General features: G+C 43.0%; 3 protein-coding genes across 3 annotated transcripts in view; 2 read left to right on the top strand and 1 right to left on the bottom strand.

The window, feature by feature from the left end:
* RNF121 (ring finger protein 121) overlaps positions 1 to 21,946 on the bottom strand; it is an 83,566-nt gene extending 61,620 nt beyond the window's left edge. Inside the window, exon 1 of the mRNA XM_061201330.1 lies at positions 21,873 to 21,946. Within this exon, the coding sequence (XP_061057313.1) occupies positions 21,873 to 21,935 (63 nt within the window). The 5' untranslated portion in view covers positions 21,936 to 21,946. The remainder of the gene's footprint in view (positions 1 to 21,872) is intronic.
* On the top strand, positions 11,759 to 12,292 carry LOC133099311 (eukaryotic translation initiation factor 1-like). The gene has a single exon (XM_061202902.1). The coding sequence runs from the start codon at positions 11,822 to 11,824 to the stop codon at positions 12,161 to 12,163; it is 342 nt and encodes a 113-aa protein (XP_061058885.1). The 5' UTR covers positions 11,759 to 11,821; the 3' UTR covers positions 12,164 to 12,292.
* A 427-nt stretch (positions 21,947 to 22,373) lies between the features above and the next one.
* The window catches only part of XNDC1N (XRCC1 N-terminal domain containing 1, N-terminal like), a 37,960-nt gene continuing 36,318 nt past the window's right edge, over positions 22,374 to 24,015 (top strand). Inside the window, 1 exon segment of the mRNA XM_061202904.1 lies at positions 22,374 to 22,627. The gene's annotated coding sequence lies outside the window, so the exon portion shown is untranslated.

Consider the following 24,015-nt stretch of genomic DNA (forward strand, 5'->3'; position numbering starts at 1 on the left):
GGAGTTTAACATATGAATTTGGGGGGAACACAAACATTCAGACCACAGCAGCATACATTACTTTTGTAGTTGTCCCACAGTTCTTGGTTATTTTGTTTTCTCTAGTCTTTTTTCTTTTTCCTTTTATAGGTTTCTACTCAAATATCCTCAAGCTCAGAGATTCTTTCCTCAGCCATGTCTAGTCTACTGATAAGCCCATTAAAGGCATTCTTCATTTCTGTTATAGTGTTTTTGATCTCTAAACATTTCCTTTTGGTTCTTTCTTAGAATTTCCATCTCTCTGTTTACAATGCCCAGTTGTTCTTGCATGTCATCTACTTTACCCATTCGAGCCTTAGCATGGTAATCATACTTATTTTAAATTCCCTGTCTAATAATTCCAAGATCCCTGCCATAGATGGGTCTAATTCTGATACCTGGTATGTCTCTTCAAAGTATGTTTTTTGCTTTTTAGTATACCTTGTAATTTTTTCTTGATAGCTGGGCATGATATACCAGGTAAAAGGAACTGCTATAAATAGACCTTTAGTAATGTGGTGGTATGTTGAGGGAGGGGAAGCATTCTATAGTCCTATGATTGGGTTTCAGTCTTTTAGTGAGTCTGTGCCTCTGGAATGTGAACTTCACAAGTGCTTCTCAGTGCTTCACCCACCCCTCTTAGGTGGGACATGATGGTGTGAGTGGACTGGAGTTGGGTATTTCCCTTCTCCAAGATGAAAGGCTAGAGCTGACTAGAGATGGGTATTTCCTTTCCCCTGGGTCAGTTAGGCTCTGATAAAACCCCAACAGGTTAGGCTCTGGTTAAAGTTTCCCCTGATGGCAGACCTTAAGAAGAACAGAATTCTCTGTAGTATTTTTAAATGGCTCCTTTCCCCCACCCCTGCCCAAAGCACAAAAGGGTTTTTCTCAATACTCAGTGTAAGAACCTGATAGATATCCAAGAAGTCATTGTGGGGGGCCCTCAATGACTGAGTCCCCCTGGAGTTTTTTAACTCTGAGTTGTCCACACTGAGCCTCCAGCAATTCATCAATTACAATCCAGGTTTCCCTTCTCCAGCACTGGTTCCCACAGAGGTTTCTGCTTCTGTAAGTTGTGATTCTCTGTATTCACCTGTTCGTCTCTCCAATTTGGGGGGCAGCAATTTGCCTTTGCCCTATGACCTTACTTCTCTTAAAAATCTAAGAATTGTTAATTTTTCAGTTTGTTCAGCTTTTTACTTGTTCTTAGGACAGAATGGTGATTTCCAAGCTTCTTACATGCCTATTGGAACTCTTTTGCCCATTTTAAAAATTAAGTTATTTATATTTTTATTATTGAGTTGTAAAAGTTTTTTATATATTCTGGATACAAAATCCCTTATCTGATATGACTTGCAAGTCTCCCATTCTGTGGGCTGTCTTTTTACTTTCTTGGTGGTATCCTTTGCAATACAAAAGTTTTTCATTGTGATGAAACCCAATTTACTTTTTCTTTTATTGCTTGTGTTTTTGGTGTCATATCTAAGAAACCGTTACCTAATTTGGTAGTGATTTATAACTGTTTTCTTCTAAGAGTTTTATAGTTTTAGTTATTACATTTAGGTCATTGGTCTGTTTTGAGTCAATGTTTGTATATGGTGTGAGGCAGGAGTCCTACTAGCATGTGGCTATCTAGTTGTTTCAGCGTCATTTGTTGAAAAGACTATTCATTCCCCATGTGTACCTGATTGTTCACATTGGCTCTTAACTCTCTAAGATGGTGCAACACTCTTGTTTTCCACATCATTTTCTTAAGTGTCCACATAGCTCTATAAATTTTGCTGACAGAACCTCAGAAAGACTAAAAAGGTAGCTGGAGATATATAATACCATATATCCAATACCATAAATAACATATGTAAATCATACCATAGAGAAAGAAAATGTCTAAAGAAAGCCTCTGAAGCTATCTGTGAGGTCTGATACATTTATTCATTTACTCAACTCTCATTTAAGGTAATTCTGTTCTAAATGTGTAGGTTCTGGGCTAGGCATGGAGATACAAAGATGAACCAGACTTTTTTTCCTGCCCTTGAGAAGACAGATTTAAAAATAAAATAATTAGGTTGTTTTAAAAGCATGAATTTACTCAGCAGAGGGAGCACAATTGTTTCCATTTTAGAGAAGGCACAAATGAGATATAAAGGAGAAAAATGACTCACTGAAGATCACTGTTATGGGGCATAGGGATAGGAGTGATGGGGAGAGGATCACAGACCTTAAGGGAGAAATCAGAGTCAGGGCTTAGGGCCACAAATGGCCAGGCCAATGACTAGTCACAAGGTCCTGCTAGTGCCACATTATGACTTTCATGGGCCCTAGGTACTTTTGCCTTTGTGGAACCCTTTCTCTATTAGAAAAATATTTAAAAATATATTTTATGACTGCATTGATATAATATAATCCAAGATGAATTATATTCATTTTTTCTTCTGATTAAAAGGAATTAAGACATTTTTATGGGCCCCTGGGTACTGTGCCTATTGGATAAGTCAGCCCTGAGTCCTGCTGTCTCCCCACAGCTATGCACCAAGAATTCTCTCCCCAGCTGCCAAATCACATAGCTCTGCTGCTTCTGAGATTCTGTTCTCTACCGGGCCTGATCAAGCGGCATGAGGTTTAGGTTCACATTAAATCTCACACTGCCTAAATCCACACAGAAAAGGTAACCTCACTCTACTCCTATGAGCACTAAACAGTTATTGGGCAATCATTTGCCAATAATGTGTATTCTGTGTTCAAGGAAGGTTTAGATACATTCATGAATGATCAAACCCAAAGAAACAGACATGTCATGACCTACAACCACCAAAGTCATAGGAAGCATGTGCCTGGCATCTTGAAGACAGCCAATAAATATCTGTTCATTCAATCACAAGACAGGCATAAAACAAAGTCTCTTCTCTTATAAAACTTACCATCTAATGAAGAAGACAGACAATAAATATACAAAATAAGCATATATTTATATATATGAAATAATTTCTGGTAGCAGTGTTATGAAGAAAAAGAAAGCAGGGTAAGAGCAGAAAGAATGAAAAAGGAGTCCATTATGTGGCTACATGTAGACACTCTGGTTTGGTTTCCCCAAAAAGACTTCCAATAACAGGAGAACTTGCTGGGCAGGCTGAATAGTGAAACTAGCCCATGTAGTATGTCTTATTTCCTTGGGTTTTACCTCATTCCCACTTTTCACCCCAAGAAATGGCTTCAGGGCAACAACCACCTTTCTCAGTGACAAGAAAAAGAGTTGTAGGTCCTAATCTGGCATAGCTATTTACTTGCTATATGTCAATGAACAGGGCACTTCTCTCTATGCCTGTTTCCCCATATATAAAATGAGGAAATTGGCTTAAGTGACTTTCAAGGTCCCTTAAAGCTAAAATGCTATAATAATTCATACCAAATCTGCCAAATCTGTCTAACTCCAAAGCTCTGGAGTCAGCTATAATACTTTGGCTTTCCAAACTGCCACAGTTACCTTAGTTACCACAGAAGTGAAAGCAAAATACCTTTAGTGTAGTGAGGTGTGATTTAACAGGATGCTACCAAATTAAATCAATGAAGATTTACCAAGTGACTACCATAAGCATGCATCAGGAATATCCATCACTTGGGGGATGGCCTCTTGCCCTGGCTTCAAGTACCTTCTAACTGCAAAGGGCCCTAAACTCTGGAACCCCATCTACCAGGGCAACCAGGAACTTCAAAGGTCTCAGCTGATCCTGTCAAGTTACAGAACGATCAATCATGCAGCTAGAGACTTCACTCTTTCACAAAACATTAGAGATGAATAAGCCCAACCTTTGCCCTTGAGGTAGTCACAGTCCAGGGGGTAGGGGTGAGACAGATTAAACATAATATGATAAGGATAACCACTGACATATAAACAAAATGCTGTGTAAGCCCAGAGAAGGAGAGATTAGTTAGTTCCTGAACCTGGTACAGCAAAACCACCAGGCTGGCTGCCTCTATCTCGTGGGGACAGATACTATGGTGTGCTGAGTGATTAGGATTACAAGTGAAGTCCAAAGTTTCACAGGCTACCCCTATTTGTAGCTCCCTATTCCCCTCTCACTCACATTCTTCTCCAACTCCTTAGCCCTGGCAAGAATTCCAGGCCAATAAATTAAAGTGGAACTACCTCACTTTTCAGACCTCATAAGTCAGCTGGGGATCATGCAGACATTGGTTATGCTTAACCTAACTGAAAAGCCTGACATGGACAGCACACTGTAGGCAGTGGAGTCAGAGTAGATGCTGGCTGAAAATAACTGCTATGGCTGCTGTCTGCCCTCCACTCCTACCCCTCCTACCATCACCAGAAAAGCACATCCTCCAGGCCAGCTGAATTGGAAAGCTTTTTTAAAGAAACTTTTAAAATTTATACAAAAGTGGAAGGAATAGTTTAATGACCTCTCTCCCATTCAACAATTATCAAATTTGGGGGCACCTAATGTACACTTCTTTGGTTCTTCAATTCCTACCCCATAAAATTCATATTTCTCAGACTGGCTTCCTCCCCACCTGGCCCTCCTCTCTTACTCTTTCCCATATGCACTCCAGCCTCTAATACACGTTATACTTTTCTACCCATCCTTAAAGATCCAATCCAGATGTCACCTCTTACAGAGTCCTTCCAGAACAGAACTTTCTACAGCTTTCTATGAAACTCCTAAAGCCCTAAATCTGGACTATCCATGTGCTGATCACATCTACCCACCTATGAAATCTCCCTCCAATTTTTCATTGCCACACCTTCTTGGTTCAGACTTTACCTCGTGCTCTCTCCTAGACCTGCAGTGACTTCCGAGTGATCTCCTTGATGCAAATCTTGCCAGTACAGATTCATAACAGGAGCAGCCACAGTAATCTTTATTAGACACACATCTGACTGCATCAGCCCCCTACTTTGACAAACTTTGATAACTTTCTACTGCCTTTGGATTAAAGTCCAAACTCCTTTGTACGACACACAAGGTGTTTCATAATGTGGTATATAACCAGCTACTTATCTCACCACCTCCAACAAATGGCTTTTACTCCAGCCACACTAAACCACCTACCACTCTAAGGTGCTCTTCCCTTTTAGCCCTCAGTGCTTTGGCCGCTGCTGTCTTCTCTCCTTAGAATTCTTTCCTCACCTTCACTGTCTAGTTCATTTCTATTCCTTCTTTAAGATGTAGCTCAAATATCACCTCCTTTGTGACACATTCTCCAACTTTATTCATTCACACACCCATTCAACAACTGTTAACTGATCATATGTTAAGCTCTAGACAGGGGATACAATAAATAACAGCTCTCACTCTCAAGGAGCTTAGAGTCTAGTAGATCTCCTCAGGTGGAGTAATTCCTTTCCTCCTCTGCTCTCCTGCAGAAATTTACAATTTGCACAAACCTCTAAGGTCACATTTATTACTTTTTATACTTGTTTCTGTTTCCCTCACTAGACTCTAATCATCTTGAGGCCAAGGATCTTTTCTTATTTTTAAGGCTTTGTTGAGGTATAGCATCCATATCAGGTGGACAGTTCAATGACTGGTCATATATTTATAGAGTTGTACAGCCATCTTATTTTAAATCATTTCCATCACACTAAAAAGAAAGCTCAAGCCCACTGGCCAACTCCCTATTCCTATCCCTAGACCTAAGCAACCACTAATCTACTTTATATCTCTATAGATCTGTCTATTCTGGACCTTTCATGTAAATGAAGTCATACAATATGCTGTCTTTTTTGACTGGCTTCTTTTTTTTAAAAAATAAATTTATTTTTATTTGTTTGTTTATTGATTGATTGATTGATTGGCTGTGTTCGGTCTTCGTTGCTCCACGCAGGCTTTCTCTAGTTGTGGTGAGCAGGGGCTACTCTTAGTTGCGATGCGCGGGCTTCTCATTGCTGTGGCTTCTCTTGCTGCGGAGCACGGGCTCTAGGCACGTGGGCTTCAGTAGTTGTGGCACGCGGGCTCAGCAGTTGTGGTTCACAGGCTCTAGAGTGCAGGCTCAGTAGTTGTGGCACATGGACTTAGTTGCTCTGTGGAATGTGGGATCTTCCTGGACCAGGGATCGAACCTGTGTCCCCTGCACTGGCAGGCGGATTCTTAACCATTGCGCCACCAGGGAAGTCCCTTGACTGGCTTCTTTCATGTAGCATAATGTTCTTCAAAGATCATCCATATTACATCATGTATCAGTAGTTCACTCCTTTTTCTTGACAAGTAATCTTCCACTGTATGGATATACATTTTATTTATCCATTTACCAGCTGATACACATTTGAGTTGTTTCTACTTTTTGGCTATTATAATATTGCTATGAACATTTGTGTATAAGCTTTTATGGGGACATACGTTTTTATTTCTCAAGTAAATATCTGGAGTGGAATTACTGGGTCATATGGTAACTCTACGCTTAACCTTTTGAGGAATTGCCAAACTGTTTTCCACAGCAGCTGCACCATTTTACATTTCCACTAGCAGTGTATGAGGATTCCAATTTTTCCACATCCACAACAGTTGTTATTATGTCTTTTTGATTATAGCATCATAGTGGGTATGAAGTGGTATCTCACTGTAGTTTTGATTTGCATTTCTCAGATGGCTAATGATGTTCAACATCTTTTCATGTGCTTATTGGCCATTTATATATTTTCTTTGGAGACAGGTCTATTCAGATAGTTTGTTCATTTTTTATTGAATTATTTATCTTTTTCTTGTTGAGTTTAAGAGTTCACTACATATCCCAAACACAAGTCCCTCATCAGATATATGGTTTGCAAATATTTTCTCCCATTTAGCAATCCTAAGTGGTCTGAGGATCATCTGATTCTTGCTAATTTTTGCATTTCAAAGAACTAGCACGTAATCTGGCACACTGTATGTGTTCAATAAATGTTAAATGGATGTTACATAACATTAACTGCTTTGAAGACAAGAATAATGCCTTAGGGACTTCCCTGGTGGTGCAGTGGTTAGGAATCCGCCTGCCAATGCAGGGAACACGGGTTCGAGCCCTGGTCCGGGAAGATCCCACATGCCGTGGAGCAACTAAGCCCATGTGCCACAACTACTGAGCCTGCGTTCTAGAGCCTGTGAGCCACAGTTTCTGGCACAGTATCTGTTAATTCAATCACAAGACAGGCATAAAACAAAGTCTCTTCCCTTATAAAACTTACCATCTAATGAAGAAGACAGACAATAAATATACAAAATAAGCATATATTTATATATATGAAATAATTTCTGGTAGCAGCGTTATGAAGAAAAAGAAAGCAGGGTAAGAGCCCTGCTCTTACTACTGAGCCCACGAGCCACAACTATTGAAGCCCGCGCGCCTAGAGCCCATGCTCCACAACGAGAGGCCACCACAACAAGAGAAGCCACTGCAACAAGAGAAGCCACTGCACCGAGAAGCACGCGCACCGCAACGAAGAGTAGCCCCGGCTCTCCGCAACTAGAGAAAGCCCGCGCACAGCAATGAAGACCCAACACAGCCAAAAATAAATAAATAAATTTATTTTTTAAAAAAAGAATAATGCATTACTCATTCAGCATCTCCCTCACACTTCACACCTAGCACTAGACACAAAGCACACACCTTGGAAATACACAGAGATTGAGTAACTCTCACTTGAACAGACAGTGGGGATGATGTTGCAAAAGAATCCAGAGGAACTTGGAAAGCCATCTGAAACCAACAGAACTTACCTGTTTATATTGGCTACTACCAGTTACCCCTGAGACAGCTGCTGCTCTCTGAGAATAAGAAGCAACTTCTATATAAGCCATTCTTGCAGTGGCCCACACTCAGAAGTAGTCATCAAAATGCTCTATTACTTAGAAAACTGGCCCCCTCCCTCCATTCCCTTAGCCAGTGGGAGATATCAAGCACATGACTAACTGACATGCTGGCTTTGCCTGAAGTGCCCTTTCTTCTCCTTAAGGAGCTCAAACTTGATCTAAAGAGACAGGCTGGTATCTGGACCACATCAGAGATGTACAGCTGGCAAAGGTGCTCCATCCTTTGTGGTTTCTAAGTTAGAAAGTGACTCTTCCTCTTAAGCACTAACATGAAATCCTTCGTGATCATTAATAGCCAACAGTAAATACTTTCCAAACTTAACACAGAATACAAATAGGACTGAAGGAAGCTTTGGGGAGAAGGAAAAACTGAAGAACATGGCTCGTTGCACCAGAAGGCCTAGGTCAGTGGGGCAGGAAATGTCTCTAACATCTCTTCCTTTCTATAATATTATTCAAGCTACAAACATAATCTAGGCCCTTCAATTTCATGCCCTTCCTGCTAGTCACTGTGTCACTCAAATTCAAAATCTTCTGGTTTGCCAATGCTGCCTATAAGAGAAAGGAAGAACTCCTCAGTAGGCCATACAGTGCCCTCCATGACAGCATTGAGAGTAACCTCTCCTGTGACCACACAAGGCCATGTTCTGACTCCAGTCTGCCTGGCACTTAACATATGCTCCCCTGCACTATGTATAATACACCGGAAAGCACATGTACTTTGGAATTAGATAAGTCTGGAAGCCCTACTTGCCTGGATTAAGGTATGTCTTCCCTGCCTCTTTATTATTATTTTTTTTTTCTGGCTATCATCTTTTTCATTTATTATTTATATATTTATTTATTTGCTGCGTTGGATCTTTGTTGCTGCGCACAGGCTTTCTCTAGTTGCAGCGAGCGGGGGCTACTCTTTGTTGCAGTGCACAGGCTTCTCATTGCAGTGGCTTCTCTTGTTGCAGAGCACGGGCTCTAGGAGTGTGGGCTTCAGTAGTTGCAGCACACAGGCTCAGTAGTTGTGGCTTGCGGGCTCTAGAGTGCAGGCTCAGTAGTTGTGGTGCACGGGCTTAGCTGCTCCGCGGCATGTGGGATCTTCCCAGACCAGGGCTCGAACCCGTGTCCCCTGCATTAGCAGGCGGATTCTTAACCACTGAGCCACCATTCCCTGCCTCTTTAATCCCTTCTCCATTTCTGTCCCCCGAGTGATCTTTCTAGAATTCAAATCTGATCCAGTCACTCACCTAAGTGCTTAAAGTTCTTCCACAGTTAATCAGCCACTACACATAAAATCCAAACTCCTTAGCATAGCATATAAGGCCTTACATGATCTCACACCTGCCTCCCTTTCCAGTCTTCCTACTTCCTCATTACGCCCCACCTTCTACTTGGATGTTCCAATAATACTATACCTTATACAGTGACCTGTCAGTGCTGTTCTCTCCCTCTCACCTCCCACCTTGCACATGTTGCTCCTCCTGCTTAGAGGGCCCTCCACCTCTCTCCTTGGATGGTTAATTTCTAGTCATTTTCCACATCAGCTAAAGTGCCACTTCTCTGGGGAGCCTCTCCTGATCCCTTTCCCACCATTTTCTGTGCTCCCAGAGAGCTCTGTGCTTCTCTGTATTACAGCAGTTATTACATCTGCTTATTTCACTAACTCTTCCACTGGACTATGAGCAGCCTGAGAGTAGGGCCTATGTCTTCATTATCCTTCACAGCTAAAACAGTGCCTTTGTAAATGCTCAGGGTATACTTGATGAATGGATAAATGAATGAAAAGGATTTTCCCACCATATACATAAGGCTGGCGTAACAAATAACTTTATTATTACTTTAAGCCGACAACATTGCAACTCAGAGTGTCGTACTGACTTGTCTCACGTAACAACTGTGTGGTAGAGCTAGTATAAAAAGCCAGATCTTCAGAGACCCAGACCAATGTCCGGACCTCTCCCCTGACTCTAAGCTCATATTTCCAACTGCCTAATTAACACCACCACTTAGATGTTTACATAGCCATCTCAAACTTAACATGGCCAAAATTTTTCTGCATTTCCTCCCCACCGCCCAACAAAAATTTCTCCCAGTCCGTCCTGTTTCAGTACACAATAACATCAGCCATGGTGTTGCCAACTACTCAAGTCAAAGCAAAACAAATTCATAAAACCTGAAAGTCAAGCTTGATTATTTCTTTCCCTTACGTCCCATATCCAATCCACCAGCAAGTCTTGTAGGCTCTACTTCAAAACATATTCTAATTTCATCCACTTTTCTCCATCTCTGCCACCCTACCCGCCCCGCCCCCAACTCCAAAACTATCATTTCTCACCCAGACTACTGCAATAGTCTCTTAACTGCCCTCCTCGAAAGCCTCCCTACAATCCGTTCTCCTCAAAGCAGCCAGAAAGATCTTTTTGAAAAATGCAAATCAGCTCACCTCACTCCTATTTTTAACACCATCCAAAATCTTCACTGTACTCTCAATAAAATTAAACAAATTTAGCAGTATGTACAAGGCCTTACAGATGTGACTCTGCTAAACTCCTTGACTTCATATGGTACTATTTTTCTCTTGCTCACTATAATTCAGTCCCATTGGCCTTCTTTTTTGGTCCCAAGACATGCCTAACTCCTTCCCACCGATTTATACTTGCTTCTCCCTCCACTTGACACACGTATGCTTCCAAATCTTCAAATTGCTAAGTCTTCTTCATTCAGGTCTTAGTTCAAATATCACCTCCTCAGAGGCATTCCATAAACCACCGTATTGAAAGTAGCACCTCTCCTCTAGTCGTTCTCTATCCTATCACCCTACTTTTCTCAGAGCACCTATCACCATTTGGAGTTATCCTGCTTGTTACTTATTCATTACTTGCGTTTCCCCCGTTAGAAAGTAAACTTCACAAGAGCAAGGACCTTGGTTGTCCTGTTCACTGCTGAATTACTGGACCTAGGAATATTCCTGACATCCTGAAGTCACAAGTATTTGAAGAAGGGAAGAATGAATAAACAATACAGATTACATACTTAATAAATGCTTGATGAATGTGTGAGTGAATGAATTAGGGAGTGGAATGGAAAGGGAAAAAAAAAGTGGAAGCACTGTTATTTAATATTTTTATAGCCACTCACTTTTCTCCATCCTCACTGCCTTTGCTCTTGCTCAGATCCCCACCATCTCTTAGACGACTGCAGTACTCCCAACTAATTTCTTCTCCTTTCCCCAAGCTGAGCCCTCCAAAAATAACTTCTACCAGACTTAATCATTCTGAGACATAGATCTGAACATGTTATAAGCCCAAGCTTCTTATTATGTTGTTAGAAAGGCCTCACCAACCTTATCACTCACTGCTACCCCCTACATTTAACCTATACTCCAGTAATGCAGGCATTCTTACAGTTCCCAGAATATTCCAGGCTGTTTAATGCCTCCAAGCCTTTGCATATCTTTTCATTTTGCTGGACCACTCTTCCATACCTCAAAGACTTTTGACTACCTACTGAACTCAAACTTACTCCTCAAGAACCATCTCAAGCATCTTCTCCGTTAAGTCTTTCTTTAATGATTCCCCCAAGCAGAGTTAATCACTCCCTCCTTTGTCACCACAGTACATAACACATACTTATAATATACTACCATCATTTGTTTCCATGTCCGTCTTTCCCTATGTGACTATTAGCCCCCTGAAAGCAGGAGCCATGTCTCCATGTTTGTGTCCCCAGCACCGTATCTGGCATATTCAAGCACTCAATAATTGCTGACTGAAGGAATGAATGGATAGATCTTAACTCCTCAACCTGGTGTTTAAAGTCAACCTCGGGACTTCCCTGGTGGTCCAGTGGTTAAGAATCCGTCTTGTTGCCCAGTCACTGAGCCACCGCTGAGGACTCAGCAGCCTCCCCCTCGAGCCCCCTCGCTTCCTGACGCTCCGCGCCCCCCACCCACCTTCTCCAGCCGCCGCCTTCCGAAGGCCGTTTCCACCGAGGAAAAGGAATGGTATCGTATGTCCGCTATCCAGAACCTCCACTCTTTCGACCCCTTTGCTGATGCAAGTAAGGGTGATGATCTGCTTCCTGCTGGCACTGAGGATTATATCCATATAAGAATTCAACAGAGAAACGGCAGGAAGAGCCTTACTACTGTCCAAGGGATCGCTGATGATTACGATAAAAAGAAACTAGTGAAGGCGTTTAAGAAGAAATTTGCCTGCAATGGTACTGTAATTGAGCATCCAGAATATGGAGAAGTAATTCAGCTACAGGGTGACCAGCGCAAGAACATATGCCAGTTCCTCGTAGAGACTGGACTGGCTAAGGACGATCAGCTGAAGGTTCATAGGTTTTAAGTGCTTCTGGCTCACTGAAGCTTAAGTGAGGATTTCCTTGCAATGAGTAGAATTTTCCTTCTGTCCCTTGTCACAAGTTTAAAAACCTCACAGCTTGTATAATGTAACCATTTGGGAGTCTGCTTTTAACTTGGACAAGTGTAACTCCTTCATGCAATAAACTGAAAAGAACCCAAAAAAAAAAAAAAAAAAAAGAATCCATCTTGTAATGCAGGGGACGCCAGTTCCATCCCTGGTCAGGGAACTAAGATCCCACGTGCTGCAGGATGCAGCATAACTCGAGAGCCCACGTGCCGCAACTACAGAGCCCACATGCTCTGGAGCCCATGCTCCGCAACGAAAGATTCCGCGTGCCGCAACTAAGACCCAACGCAGCCAAAAAAAAATAAAATAAATAAATAAATATTTAAAATAAAATAAAGTCAACCTCATATTGGCTCCAACCCATGTTTCTAGATTTAGTACTTAATCCTCTCTTACTTGCTGATTCCCCAAACGCATCCTTCTTTCTCACATTTACTTGGGGCCTTTATTCCTGATGCTCTCTATGGTGAAATTTAAATCATCGGGTGGCTCCTTCTCCATGAAGTCTTCCCTAACCCCTCCAATGAGATTTACTTCCCAAATAGCACTTTTTTTTTTTCAATTGCTATGGTATTTAGAGCTTATTTTATAATTATAGCCTTTCCAACTGGACTACATGTACTATTTTTCTAACTGAACTGTGTAAGCTCCTTGAAGGTATGGAACATGAATTAGCGTCTTTCCTCTCAACCTAAGTACCTAACATGGTAGCTTGCACAAAGCAAGCAGGTATCACTAAATGTTTTATTAGTGGAGAATAGTATGTTTAATAGTATGCTTAAAGATATCATGCTTCCACTCCTTCATATATGTGCTTTTAGCTTGGCGTAAACTGGCCTCCTAGCCATATGATAAACTTTACCCCTCCTTTAAGAATCAGCCCAATGACATATCATCTCTGAAGTCTCCCCTAACTCTCCCAAATACACTTTCACACTCCTCCCATGCACCTGTGATACCTGTATATAGCTCTACTCATCACACTACATCGTCATTATCACTTGATGGGTCCCTCTCCCCACTAGACCATAAACTCTTTTGGAGCACAGATAGTCTCTTTAACCATTTATGAATTCCCAAGACCAAATAAAGTATCTGGCAAAATTAAATGCTCAATAAATATATGGTGAATTTTGAAAACAGTAAATCCATGTTATAGAGTACACCAGCAATAGATATCATGGAGTCACATCACCAGGTTCAAATCCCAAGTCTACTTACAAGCTATCCAACCTTAATAAATTACTTGGCAGTGCCTCAGTTTTCACTCATCCGGAAGGTGAAGACAATAATAGTATTAAAATATAATTAAAAGAGTTAATGTATGTAAAATGCTTGGTATAATGCCTGGCATTATACCAGTATGCACTAAAAAAGTTAGCTATTATTTGTTATCATTAGAATAGAAGGAGAAAAGTCTGCTTCCGCAAGGCGCTAAATGACAGGCTCAAGAAGAGGTTAGGTTCAATCCTATGGGCAATGGGGAATAAAATGCCACTGGAGATCTCCTTAGTAACAGACACATTCAGTTATTGAGAATATCCTATTGGGAAGGGGGAAGGAGGGCAGAGGGAACACAAACCTTGGCAGGGCTACGCTCTCTGCCTCCAGCTTCCCCTTTCCCCACTGGTTCTCCCTAGTTGCTCAGGGCCAAAAGCCCCATGGTCATAACTCAGCATCCTCCTGGGAAAGCTGCACTTTAGAGGGAACTAATGAGTTTATGTTTACCTACAGATTTTCCTCTGAGGAGCAGAGAGATAACAAATGACTTCAAGAAGGGAAAACACAAAAATAAAATAGAGAAGAGGAATGACGCTGGATGGATTATCCTGGGTTGGCTTTCACGGAGTAAGCTTTTAGGCCAAATAGCCCCAAGTGGACTGAGACTAAACTCCTCAGAGGCATTCTCTGTCAGTGCATGTGCCTCCATGGGTCAAAGATGCAAAGAAGCAGGATCTGGAAAAGGAGGGCTAAAAAGATGAAGCTACAGAAATAAGAATTCTAGCCCAGTATGAAGAATATTGCAACAGGGGAATTCAAAGAGGGAACAGGCTGACCATAGAATGATAAGCTCCCTATCATTAAAGGGATTTAAACACAGACGAGGTGATCACTTGCTGGGAGTGTTCAACATGGGTGGATGGACTAGATTTAAGATTCAAGTTCAGGGCTTCCCTGGTGGTGCAGTGCTTAAGAATCCGCCTGCCAAGGCAGGGGACACGGGTTCGATCCCTGGTCCGGGAAGATCCCACATGCCATGGAGCAACTAAGCCCGTGTGCCACAACTACTCAGCCTGTGCTCTAGAGCCCGCAAGCCACAACTACTGAGCCTGAGTGCCACAATTACTGAAGCCCGCGCGCCTAGAGCTCGTGCTCCGCAACAAGAGAAGCCACTGCAATGAGAAGCCTGCACATGGCAACGAAGAGCAGCCCCCGCTCGTCACAACTAGAGAAAACCCACGCGCAGCAACGAAGACCCAACGCAGCCAAAAAATAATTAAATAAAACAAATTTATTTTTAAAAAAAAGATTCAAGTTCAATAAGCATCTGAATATCTACTCTGTGCTAGCCACTGAGAGAGGTTAGGTGCTGGGAACACAGAGATGAAAAATGGTATGGTTCTGTCCCCTCAAGGAGTTCACTGTGCGGTGGGGGAGACAAACAAAACAACATGGTAAGTGTTGATAGATGTCTATACAGAGCGCTGTTGGGGCGGAAAGCAGGTCCTCAGATACTGTGCCTATGACTCACTGGTAAGGAGCAATATGGCACTAATTAAAAACGAAAATGCTTCATAAGCAGTTTATAAGCAAATAGTACTGTCAGGCACTACTGTGTTATTGCCGGAACAGAGTGCATCAGTTAACCTTTGCAATTTAGTCAACACTTCCTTAAACCTGAGTAGAATCCATATCTACAAACATTCTCATTTATTCAACAAATGTCTGCTATGCGCCAAGAACTGAGGAATGTAGAGAGATGAGAAAGATAGTCCCTGCACTCAAGAAGTTAGAACATTCCTCTTCGTTTTTTCTTCCTCTCTCCTACCCTCCTTTATTGACCGGAGGACACCTTAAATTCCTTCTGGAAGTAGATGAGTTATTAAGTAACGGGTTAACCAAACAAATGACTGCAAAAAGTAAGAGTGAGGGACTCCTCTGGCGGTCCGGTAGTTAAGACTCCACGCTTCCAGTGCAGGGTACATGGGTTCGATCCCTGGTCCGGGGAACTAAGATCCCATATGGTCTGTGGCACAGCCAAAAAAAAAGAGCTGGGGATGGGAGGTTTATAATGGGAAGCCAAATGGGAAGGAAAGACTGTCTGCAAATAGGGTGTCTGCCAGAGTATGAGATTCTGACTGCACAAAAAGACAAAGGTTACGGAATTGGAGGTTACATGTAGGCCTTTTTGTGTATAACTTCCCTATCACCATTTTTTTCTTCTCTCATCCCAAGATTATTTGCACAGATTATTAATAATAATTATACCCTCATTTGGTCATTCCCTAGTATCTACCGAGTACCCAATAGAAATTGTAGGAAACACAAGGCACAGTAAAATCCTGGGATCCAAGACTTTCAAAGCTGCGGGAAACCTCTAGAAGGTCATCTAGTCCAAATCTATCATTTCACAGATGAAGAATTAAGGTATGGAATCTTTCATGAGTTGGCATCTTCAAACATTTATTAAATCATACTCTATGCCAGGCACCAGGGATATAAGGATAGATAGGGCTTTCAAGGAGAACTCAGTCTCATGGGAGAGACTGACAAATAGCGTTACCCCAGTCAAATCACCTCTGTAAATGAAGTCCTACACTTATATAGTAGAAATGTCTAACATAAGACAGTATGGGAAGCATACAGTACTCACACTGCCCAGAGTGGTTAAAAGCACAGATGTAGGAGTCATCTTGGATTTGAACCCTACCTCTGTCACTTACCTAGCTATGTGACAGTGGGCAAGTTACTTAAACTCTCTATGCCTCAGTTTCCATATCTGCAGAATGAACAAAACCATAATACCTACCTTGTAAGGTTGTGGTATGAAATTAGATAATGCATATAAAATACTTGGCACCAGGACCTGGCACAGAGTAAGTACTCTATATCATTTCACCTTTAGCACTCTCCTGCTGAGCCCTGGCCTCAGAATCCTTCTCAATACAACCTTCTAAGCATCTGTTATCATTTGGCTGTCTCTGCGATAAAACAAAATCTGCTATTTCTAGTCTAGAATCTAGGTCTATTGTTTACTACTCTAGTTTTTTCCCCCACTACATTATGCTACTACTCATTTTACACGTCTTAAAAAAAAAAAAAAAATCCAAAGATATATGGTCAGATGTCCAAGATTAAACTTCAGTCACACATGCGTCAATCCCCCAATAAGATCTTGGCTTTAACCAAGAATTCCTAGAGAAAAAAATCCCTGGAAACAAGGAACATTTATCAAATGTCTACAGGGAGAGACCCACAGGAGGAAAAACAAAAAACAAAACAAAACAGTCCAAGATTACTACTTTGAAGAAGCAAGGGATGGGAACTTCTACAGCCTCCCTGAGAAGAGAAGATATAACATAGACTGCTACTTCCTCCTTGATGTACCCACCACACATATTCCACTGATACAGCACCTGTGACACATTTTTGTACTTATTTATCACTCTCTCTCCACCCAGGCTAGTCTGTGAACTCCTTGAAGGCAGTTATCACACATTATCCATCTTGGTATGATCAAGCATAGCACAGTACCTAGCACACAGAAGGTGCTTCCAAAAAGTTTGATGAATTGATAAATGAACACAGAGAAAACTATGAAACACAAGGAAAGAAGATATCATTGTAAATCAGAATAGTTCTACAAAGCAAGAGAGCCTTGGGCTAGAACCTTAAAGTACAGGTGGGATTTGGAAAGACACGGGGGAAAGGAAAGGTACTCTAGGAAGACAGGACAGCATGAACAAAGACCTGGCGGTAATAAGAAACATGGTACACAGTATGTTAGAGCTTTAGTCATGACTTAGTCCAATAGTTCAAATCTCATAGGGATGCTGTAAACATTCAATAAAAAAGCACATACTGGGCTTCCGTGGTGGCGCAGTGGTTGAGAGTCCGCCTGCCAATGCAGGGCACACGGGTTCGAGCCCTGGTCTGAGAGGATCCCACATGCCGCGGAGCAACTGGACCCGTGAGCCACAATTGCTGAGCCTGCGCGTCTGGAGCCTGTTCTCCGCAACGGGAGAGGCCGAGGTAGTGAGAGGCCCGCGCACCGCAATGAGGAGTGGCCCGCGCACCGCAATGAGGAGTGGCCCCCGCTTGCCGCGACCAGAGAGAGCCCTTGCGCAGAGGCAGGGACCCAACACAGCCAGAAATAAATAAATAAATAATTAAAAAAAAAAAAAAAGGAAATAAAGTTTAAAAAAAAAAAAAAGCACATACTACTAAGGAGAGGAGCTTATTACCACTACTCAAAAATAATAATCACCTTTATGCCAGGCACCATACTGAGTGAAGGGACTGCAACAATGAGCAAGACAGACTTGGGCTCCGCTCTCATGTAGCTAAGAGTCTAGTGGGGAAGACAGACAGTTAAAATAATGCTTGCTAGAGCTGGGTTAGAGGAAGTACAGGGGGGCTGAAGGAACATAAAGTAGGGTCACCCAATCAGTTGGCAGTAAGAGAAAGCTCCCTGATTTTCAAAGTGTGGCTTGAGATACTCAAGGGGTTCTGAGTCCCTTCAAGGACCACAAGTCTTCAAAGTGAGATTTTTTTTTTTTTGAATAAAGGGTTTCACGACTAAAGGTTTAAAAACCACCAATCTAGTTCAATCTCCTCTTTTAACAAGACTAAAACAAGGCCCAGAAGAGGCAAATTACGCACTAAAGGCAGTAATAGCTCAAGTTAGCTGTCGGGTGAGATACCTGCTTTGAACTTGAGCTGGAAACTACTCACTAATCTGCATGATATCACATCATTTTGGCAGATGAACAACTACTGGGAGTAGACACATTTGGAATTCACAGGCACTAGCCAGGCAGGCAGGCTGGCCCTGATTGGATGTAGAAGTGCTTTTTCACTTTAGGTCCCAAATCAACTTTCTGTGCCAAGATGATGCCTCCAATTCTTCTCATGGTTGGCCAGCTCCCCCTTCAAGAAGGAACTCACTGGCTCCAGGAATAGGTCTGCTTCTGGGCCTCCAAGCTGGTACCCATGCTTTATCCTCCCTAACATTCTCAAGCACCCTGTGGTTTAGCAAGTTGAAAAACTTAGCCAGTCATCATAGCGTTTAATACCTAGCCCTAGCCTGAGCTGGCTAGACCAATCTCTCATCTCCCTAATTGCCACTGGGCTCATCACTCCCCGTGACCAGGGGTTCAGCAAAATCAAGTTATAGGTAAATTAAAGGACCTGTATAGAAAAACCAATATTCCTTTAGTTAACCTCCACTTTGAATCTCTCAGGAATGAAATGCTGCTTCACATTTTGGAGATGGGACTTTTGTATATTAAGAAAAGGGTAGTTTACTTTGGTAAGATGAGTCTGGCGTGAGAAATGGAACCGAGGCGTTCAGTATAGCATGGCAGTGTAAAACTTAGTTCAGTATAGCACAGGCAGACCTGGGATGGAATCTGCACTTCCCCTCACAAACTGTGGAATCCTAGGAATGCTACTTAACCTCTCTTGCCTCAGTCTCATTTATAAAATGCGGTAAACACCAACTAATTCACAGGGCTGCTGTTAGTAATGAGATAATGTAGGCTTTAAACAGGGGCTGGTTTATGGTAAGGGCTCAATAAACAGCAGCCTTTTCTATTGGTAGCTCTTTTCCTAAGCCCTCTTTTCTATTCACCTCTCAAAAACAGGAGAAGCAGTGAGCAAAGCCTAAATTACCTTAACTAAATACTATAGAAATAATGAAACGGACAAAAGAAAAGGAAAGGAACATAAATAAACTGATGGCTGCTATTCCAGACTACTTATCATGCTAACGGCATCTGATATTGGAAAACATAGGCCCGATATCCTAAAGAACAAATCAGAGCATGCAATCTTTCCAAAGAAGTGGCAAGGAGTACCTACTGCATCTTAGCTAGGCTATCCATTACTCTTTTATAATCTGAGCTCCACAATAGTCTCTCTACCAAGCAGAAGGTACTATAGGAGAGCAACTCTGATGCCATATGCTTCTTTATAAACCTAACCTTTAATTTTTCAGCTCAAACCCATCTCCATCATAAAGACTTCACTGAATCCCCTAGCAGACTTGAGTGCTTGTCTCTTGTGCCCCACTGAATCTGTTACACACTTCCATTACAGCAATTATCTAGTATTGCAGTGGGCCATTTGCATGTCTCTTCTCTACACTATAAATTGGTAAAGATCCTGTCTTACTCATTTTTGGATTCCCAGTGCATAAAACACAGTAGACCCCCATAATTACAAATTAAAGGATGGATTTCACCTTCTCCTTCACTAGTTAAGGCTACTAAGAAACAGCTGGGGAGATAGAAGTATCAAACTCACAAACTAAGGTCTGCCAGACCATACCCCTGCCCACCCCTCCTTTTTTTTGAGCTTGAAGGGATGTCTGTTCCTGCTTCTCAGAGCTACTTTTTTAAACACACAAGGAAAAGGATAGAACCATCCACACAGAATTTCCAGACAACAGATTATATTATTTCTCAGTAAATGAAACAAGGAACAGAAGTTTCTGGGATGAATGCTAGTGGTTACATATAAAATTGACCTCTAGACATGACTCTCTGGAAGTATAATTATGATACTAGAAGCTCTCAAGTTCTTAAAACAATAAGGGAAGAAAAGCTAAGAAGCAAAAATCAAAAACGTCTAACATCAAAACTTTCAGTTATTTTCTCCTTTGCCAAAACTTTTGCTCTTTATCTCAATGAACCCTGATATATGTAACTGAAATCTGGCCCCCCTCAAAGGAGAGCCCATGACTAACAAACCATGTATAATAACTTAAATACAGTACTTACTTTTTCAAGGCACTTTCAAATATATCTCATTGAACTACAACCAACCATAATCACAGAAACTTAAAGCTGAAAGGGGTCTTGGAAGTCATTTCCACGACTACCCCACCTCACCAACCGAGTGGGTATCCAAACATCCCTAGTCTTTAGTGACTGAAAGATATGGGTCTAAAATGTTTCTTTAAAAATCTCTCCCTGCTCTGACCACCTGCCAGTTTCTCAGTCTCCTCCCCTCCACCTTAATGTTCCCAAACAGGTAAACCAAAACCTCCAAGTCATCCCACCACCAAACAACAGTCTTTGCTTCTCAAGTCCACTTCTACTCCCTTTCTCTGGGCCTCATCCCCAATCCTCACCCCCAACACACAGCCAGGGCCTCTAAGATTCTGATCCCTCAGAGATCCCACTGGTTCCATCCCCAACAATCAATCCCCTTTTTCCTATTTCTCCCTGCTGTCCATATGCTGTCATGGGCAAAACCACAAGCACCCCTAGCCATGAATGTGCCTTTGGCCTCCGAATCTTTTCCCTTTCCTTTCTCACCTTCTCTCTCTGCTTCTCAGCGCTGTCCCTTCATTCCTTCAAACTCAATGTCTCCTTCCTCCTAGTGATTCCCTTCAAGGACCACTGGTAATTGAATACACCAGTTGTTAAATGCCTGTTATGTAGGTAAAGGGGACATATACCCTCAAGAGCTCACTCTCAAAGAACTTCTAAGTCTAGAAGGAGGGAAGGAGGGAGGAGGGTGGGAGGGGAGGAGAGGGGAGGGGGAGGGAGAGGTTGAAGGAGGTGGGGAGAGAGAGAGAAAGAGAGAGAGGGAGAGAGAATCACTTATCCGTTAAGACTCATCTCCTCTGGGAAGGCTTCCCTAGCCCAAACTGAATTGGTCCCCTCTTCTCAGTGCCACCATTATACCTCCGATGCAATGACTAGTCTTCTTGTGCGTCTCCCACCACCATACTGTGGGCTCTTCAATGGGAAGGTCCCTAGCACTTAGCCCAGGACTCGGCACAAAGGGGATACTTGATGTTTGTTAAGTGAGTGAATGGATGAATTCCGGTATACAGTTGTCCATTCATCCATTCGTTCTATCATTCGATGACTAAAACTTTACTGAGCCCACATTATGTACAAAGTTCTAGAATGTAAAGAGCTCTTACGTAAACATAACCCGAAGCTCTAATACTAGTAGATAGCACTCTTCCGCGGTCCGCGTCCCCAGCCCCACTGCAAACCTAGACAGTCTCTTCCCTCAGTAAAACCCGGCTTTCCCTTGCAGGAGCCCACGCCCCTCCAACTCAAGCTACCTGGAGGCCCTCTAATCCTCCCAGGACCCCCACCTAATAATCCCAAATCTTAACACCCCAACCCCTCTGGCTTCTCTCCCTGTCCTCCATCTCCACCCTTGAGGTTACTGCAAGTCTTCTGCCCCACGACCGCCTCCCAGTCCCTGAGTCCTGGAGTCCAGGGTACCTCAGATTTCCTCCTCCCCGCACCCGTCCCCCGTTGGCTCCTTCCCTCTCAGGATTCCATCTCTCCTAGGACCCCCACTTCCGATACCTCTCCTCCCCTCCCTTCAGTTTCAGGTTGGGTCTCTCCTCTCCTCGACTCTCAACACTTCTTACCTCATCCAACTCCCGTTCCCCGGCAGCACCTGCTCCAACCTCCACCTCCACCACCGCCGCCATCTTCACAGCTCTCCCCCTCCCCGCAGGCCCCGCGCGAGCCAGCTGCTTCCGCCGCTCAAGTGCTCCTAGCCAATCGGCGGTGCGGGCTCCGGCAGAGGGGGCGGGACACCAAGATAGGCGGAGACCTGAGGCGAACTAAGAGACCATCTACCTGCTACCCACTTAAAGGTCAAGGAGGGACGGATTCCGTACGCTTCTAACATTCCGCGGGGGAGCGTTCTTGGAAAATGAGAAATCGGCCTTGTATTATTTTCAGTGCAAATATTTCACCAATTTCCCCCTTTGGAGAGCCAAAGAGAAGGGTCCCTAAACCGTCTACTTTCGCGACGCTCCCTCACTCTGGGCAACAGGACTGAAGCGTGGAGACTAAGAACTACATTTCCTAGAACGCATGGAAGCTGACCCGGAAGTTTAAATTCCGCTCTCTCTAGAGGAGATTGGAACGAGTGAAATATACATAAACCACCCGAATGTATTTTCCTGGCAATAGCACATACCTTCTTACCTCGGTGGGAGTCATTTTCCGGAAACAGCGGCTTCTTGAGGCCCCAGAACGAATTCACGGACTTCGGGGGGCGGAAGAGTGGCGCTTCGGGTCAGAAGGCGGAGGTCAGAGAGCAGAATTGGCGGGAGAATGGGTTTGTGGCCCAGGATCTGAGGCAGCGGTGGCTCTTCGAGGTCCATTATCCCCGGTGAGGGTCGTTGGGGTTGTCGATGGGGAGGGGAATGGACGAAAGGGAGGAAGGGTGACCATCAAGGAAGTGGACAGAACAGCGCATTCCGAGGAGCCGTGGAAGTAGCGGCTTCGGCTCCCGAAGCTGAGAGCTGAAGAGCCTTGCGGGACTTGCACGGCCCCCAAACTGCTTCGTAGGCTCTCACGCCTCAGGATCCACTTCACACAGCTCCGTACTCTTTCCTATGCCCACACTCTGCGTCCCCAGCTGCTACCTTTACCCTCGTCCTGTACACCTTATTCACTATGCTGCACCCCGACTTACAGCTTCCTAACTCATTTCCAACCCGCTGCCTCCTAACCAGGACTGTCAACTTTTGAGCTTCAGGGAACATTCTCACAACTCCTTTCCCCAGTTCAACTCAGCTAATTCCATATTATCAAAGCATTCCTAATAATATTATCTATAAGGTAAGGTTAGTCACAGATATTTATTAGAGCTTACTAAGTGTCAGGCACTGTCCTTTGTATTTACATAAATTATTTTTTTTTTTAATTTTTATTTATTTATGGCTGTGTTGGGTCTTCGCCTCTGTGCGAGGGCTTTCTCCAGTTGTGGCAAGCGGGGGCCACTCTTCATCGCGGCCTCTCTTGTTGCGGAGCACAGGCTCCAGACGCGCAGGCTCAGTAATTGTGGCTCACGGGCCCAGTCGCTCCGCGGCATGCGGGATCTTCCCAGACCAGGGCTCGAACCCGTGTCCCCTGCATTGGCAGGCAGACCCTCAACCACTGCGCCACCAGGGAAGCCCATAAATTATTTTTTTGAATCCTCTTTATTTTAATTTTTTTTTAATTTAAAAAATTTTTTATTTTCTTAGGTTGCTCTGGGTCTTAGTTGCAGCAGGCAGGCTCCTTGTTTGCAGCTCACGGACTCCTTAGTTGTGGCATGTGAACTCTTAGTTGCAGCATGCATGTGGGATCTAGTTCCCTGACCAGGGATGGAACCTGTGTCCCCTGCATTGGAAGGCAGATTCTTAACCACTGTGCCACCAGGGAAGTCCCCGAATCCTCTTTACAAAAATAAAATAAAATAAAAGTACTTCTGAATACTATCCAAGTTTATATGTGTTACAAATATCTTTCAGTCATTCGTTTGTATTTTAACCTTGTTTGTGTTACCTTATTTTTCATATTTCCATCTTTGATCCATTTGAGTAAAATTTTAAAAATATGTTATGAGGTAGGGATCTGCTTTTACTTTTCTTCACATTGTGAACCGGTTTTCCTTTTTTCTTTTTTTTTTTTTTTTTACATCTTTATTGGTGTATAACTGCTTTGCAATGTTGTGTTAGTTTCTGCTGTATAGCAAAGTGAATCAGCTATATGTATACATATATCCCCATATCC

Source organism: Eubalaena glacialis, chromosome 10 (assembly GCF_028564815.1).
Source record: "Eubalaena glacialis isolate mEubGla1 chromosome 10, mEubGla1.1.hap2.+ XY, whole genome shotgun sequence".
In the NCBI taxonomy this organism is placed as follows: Eukaryota; Metazoa; Chordata; class Mammalia; order Artiodactyla; family Balaenidae; genus Eubalaena; species Eubalaena glacialis.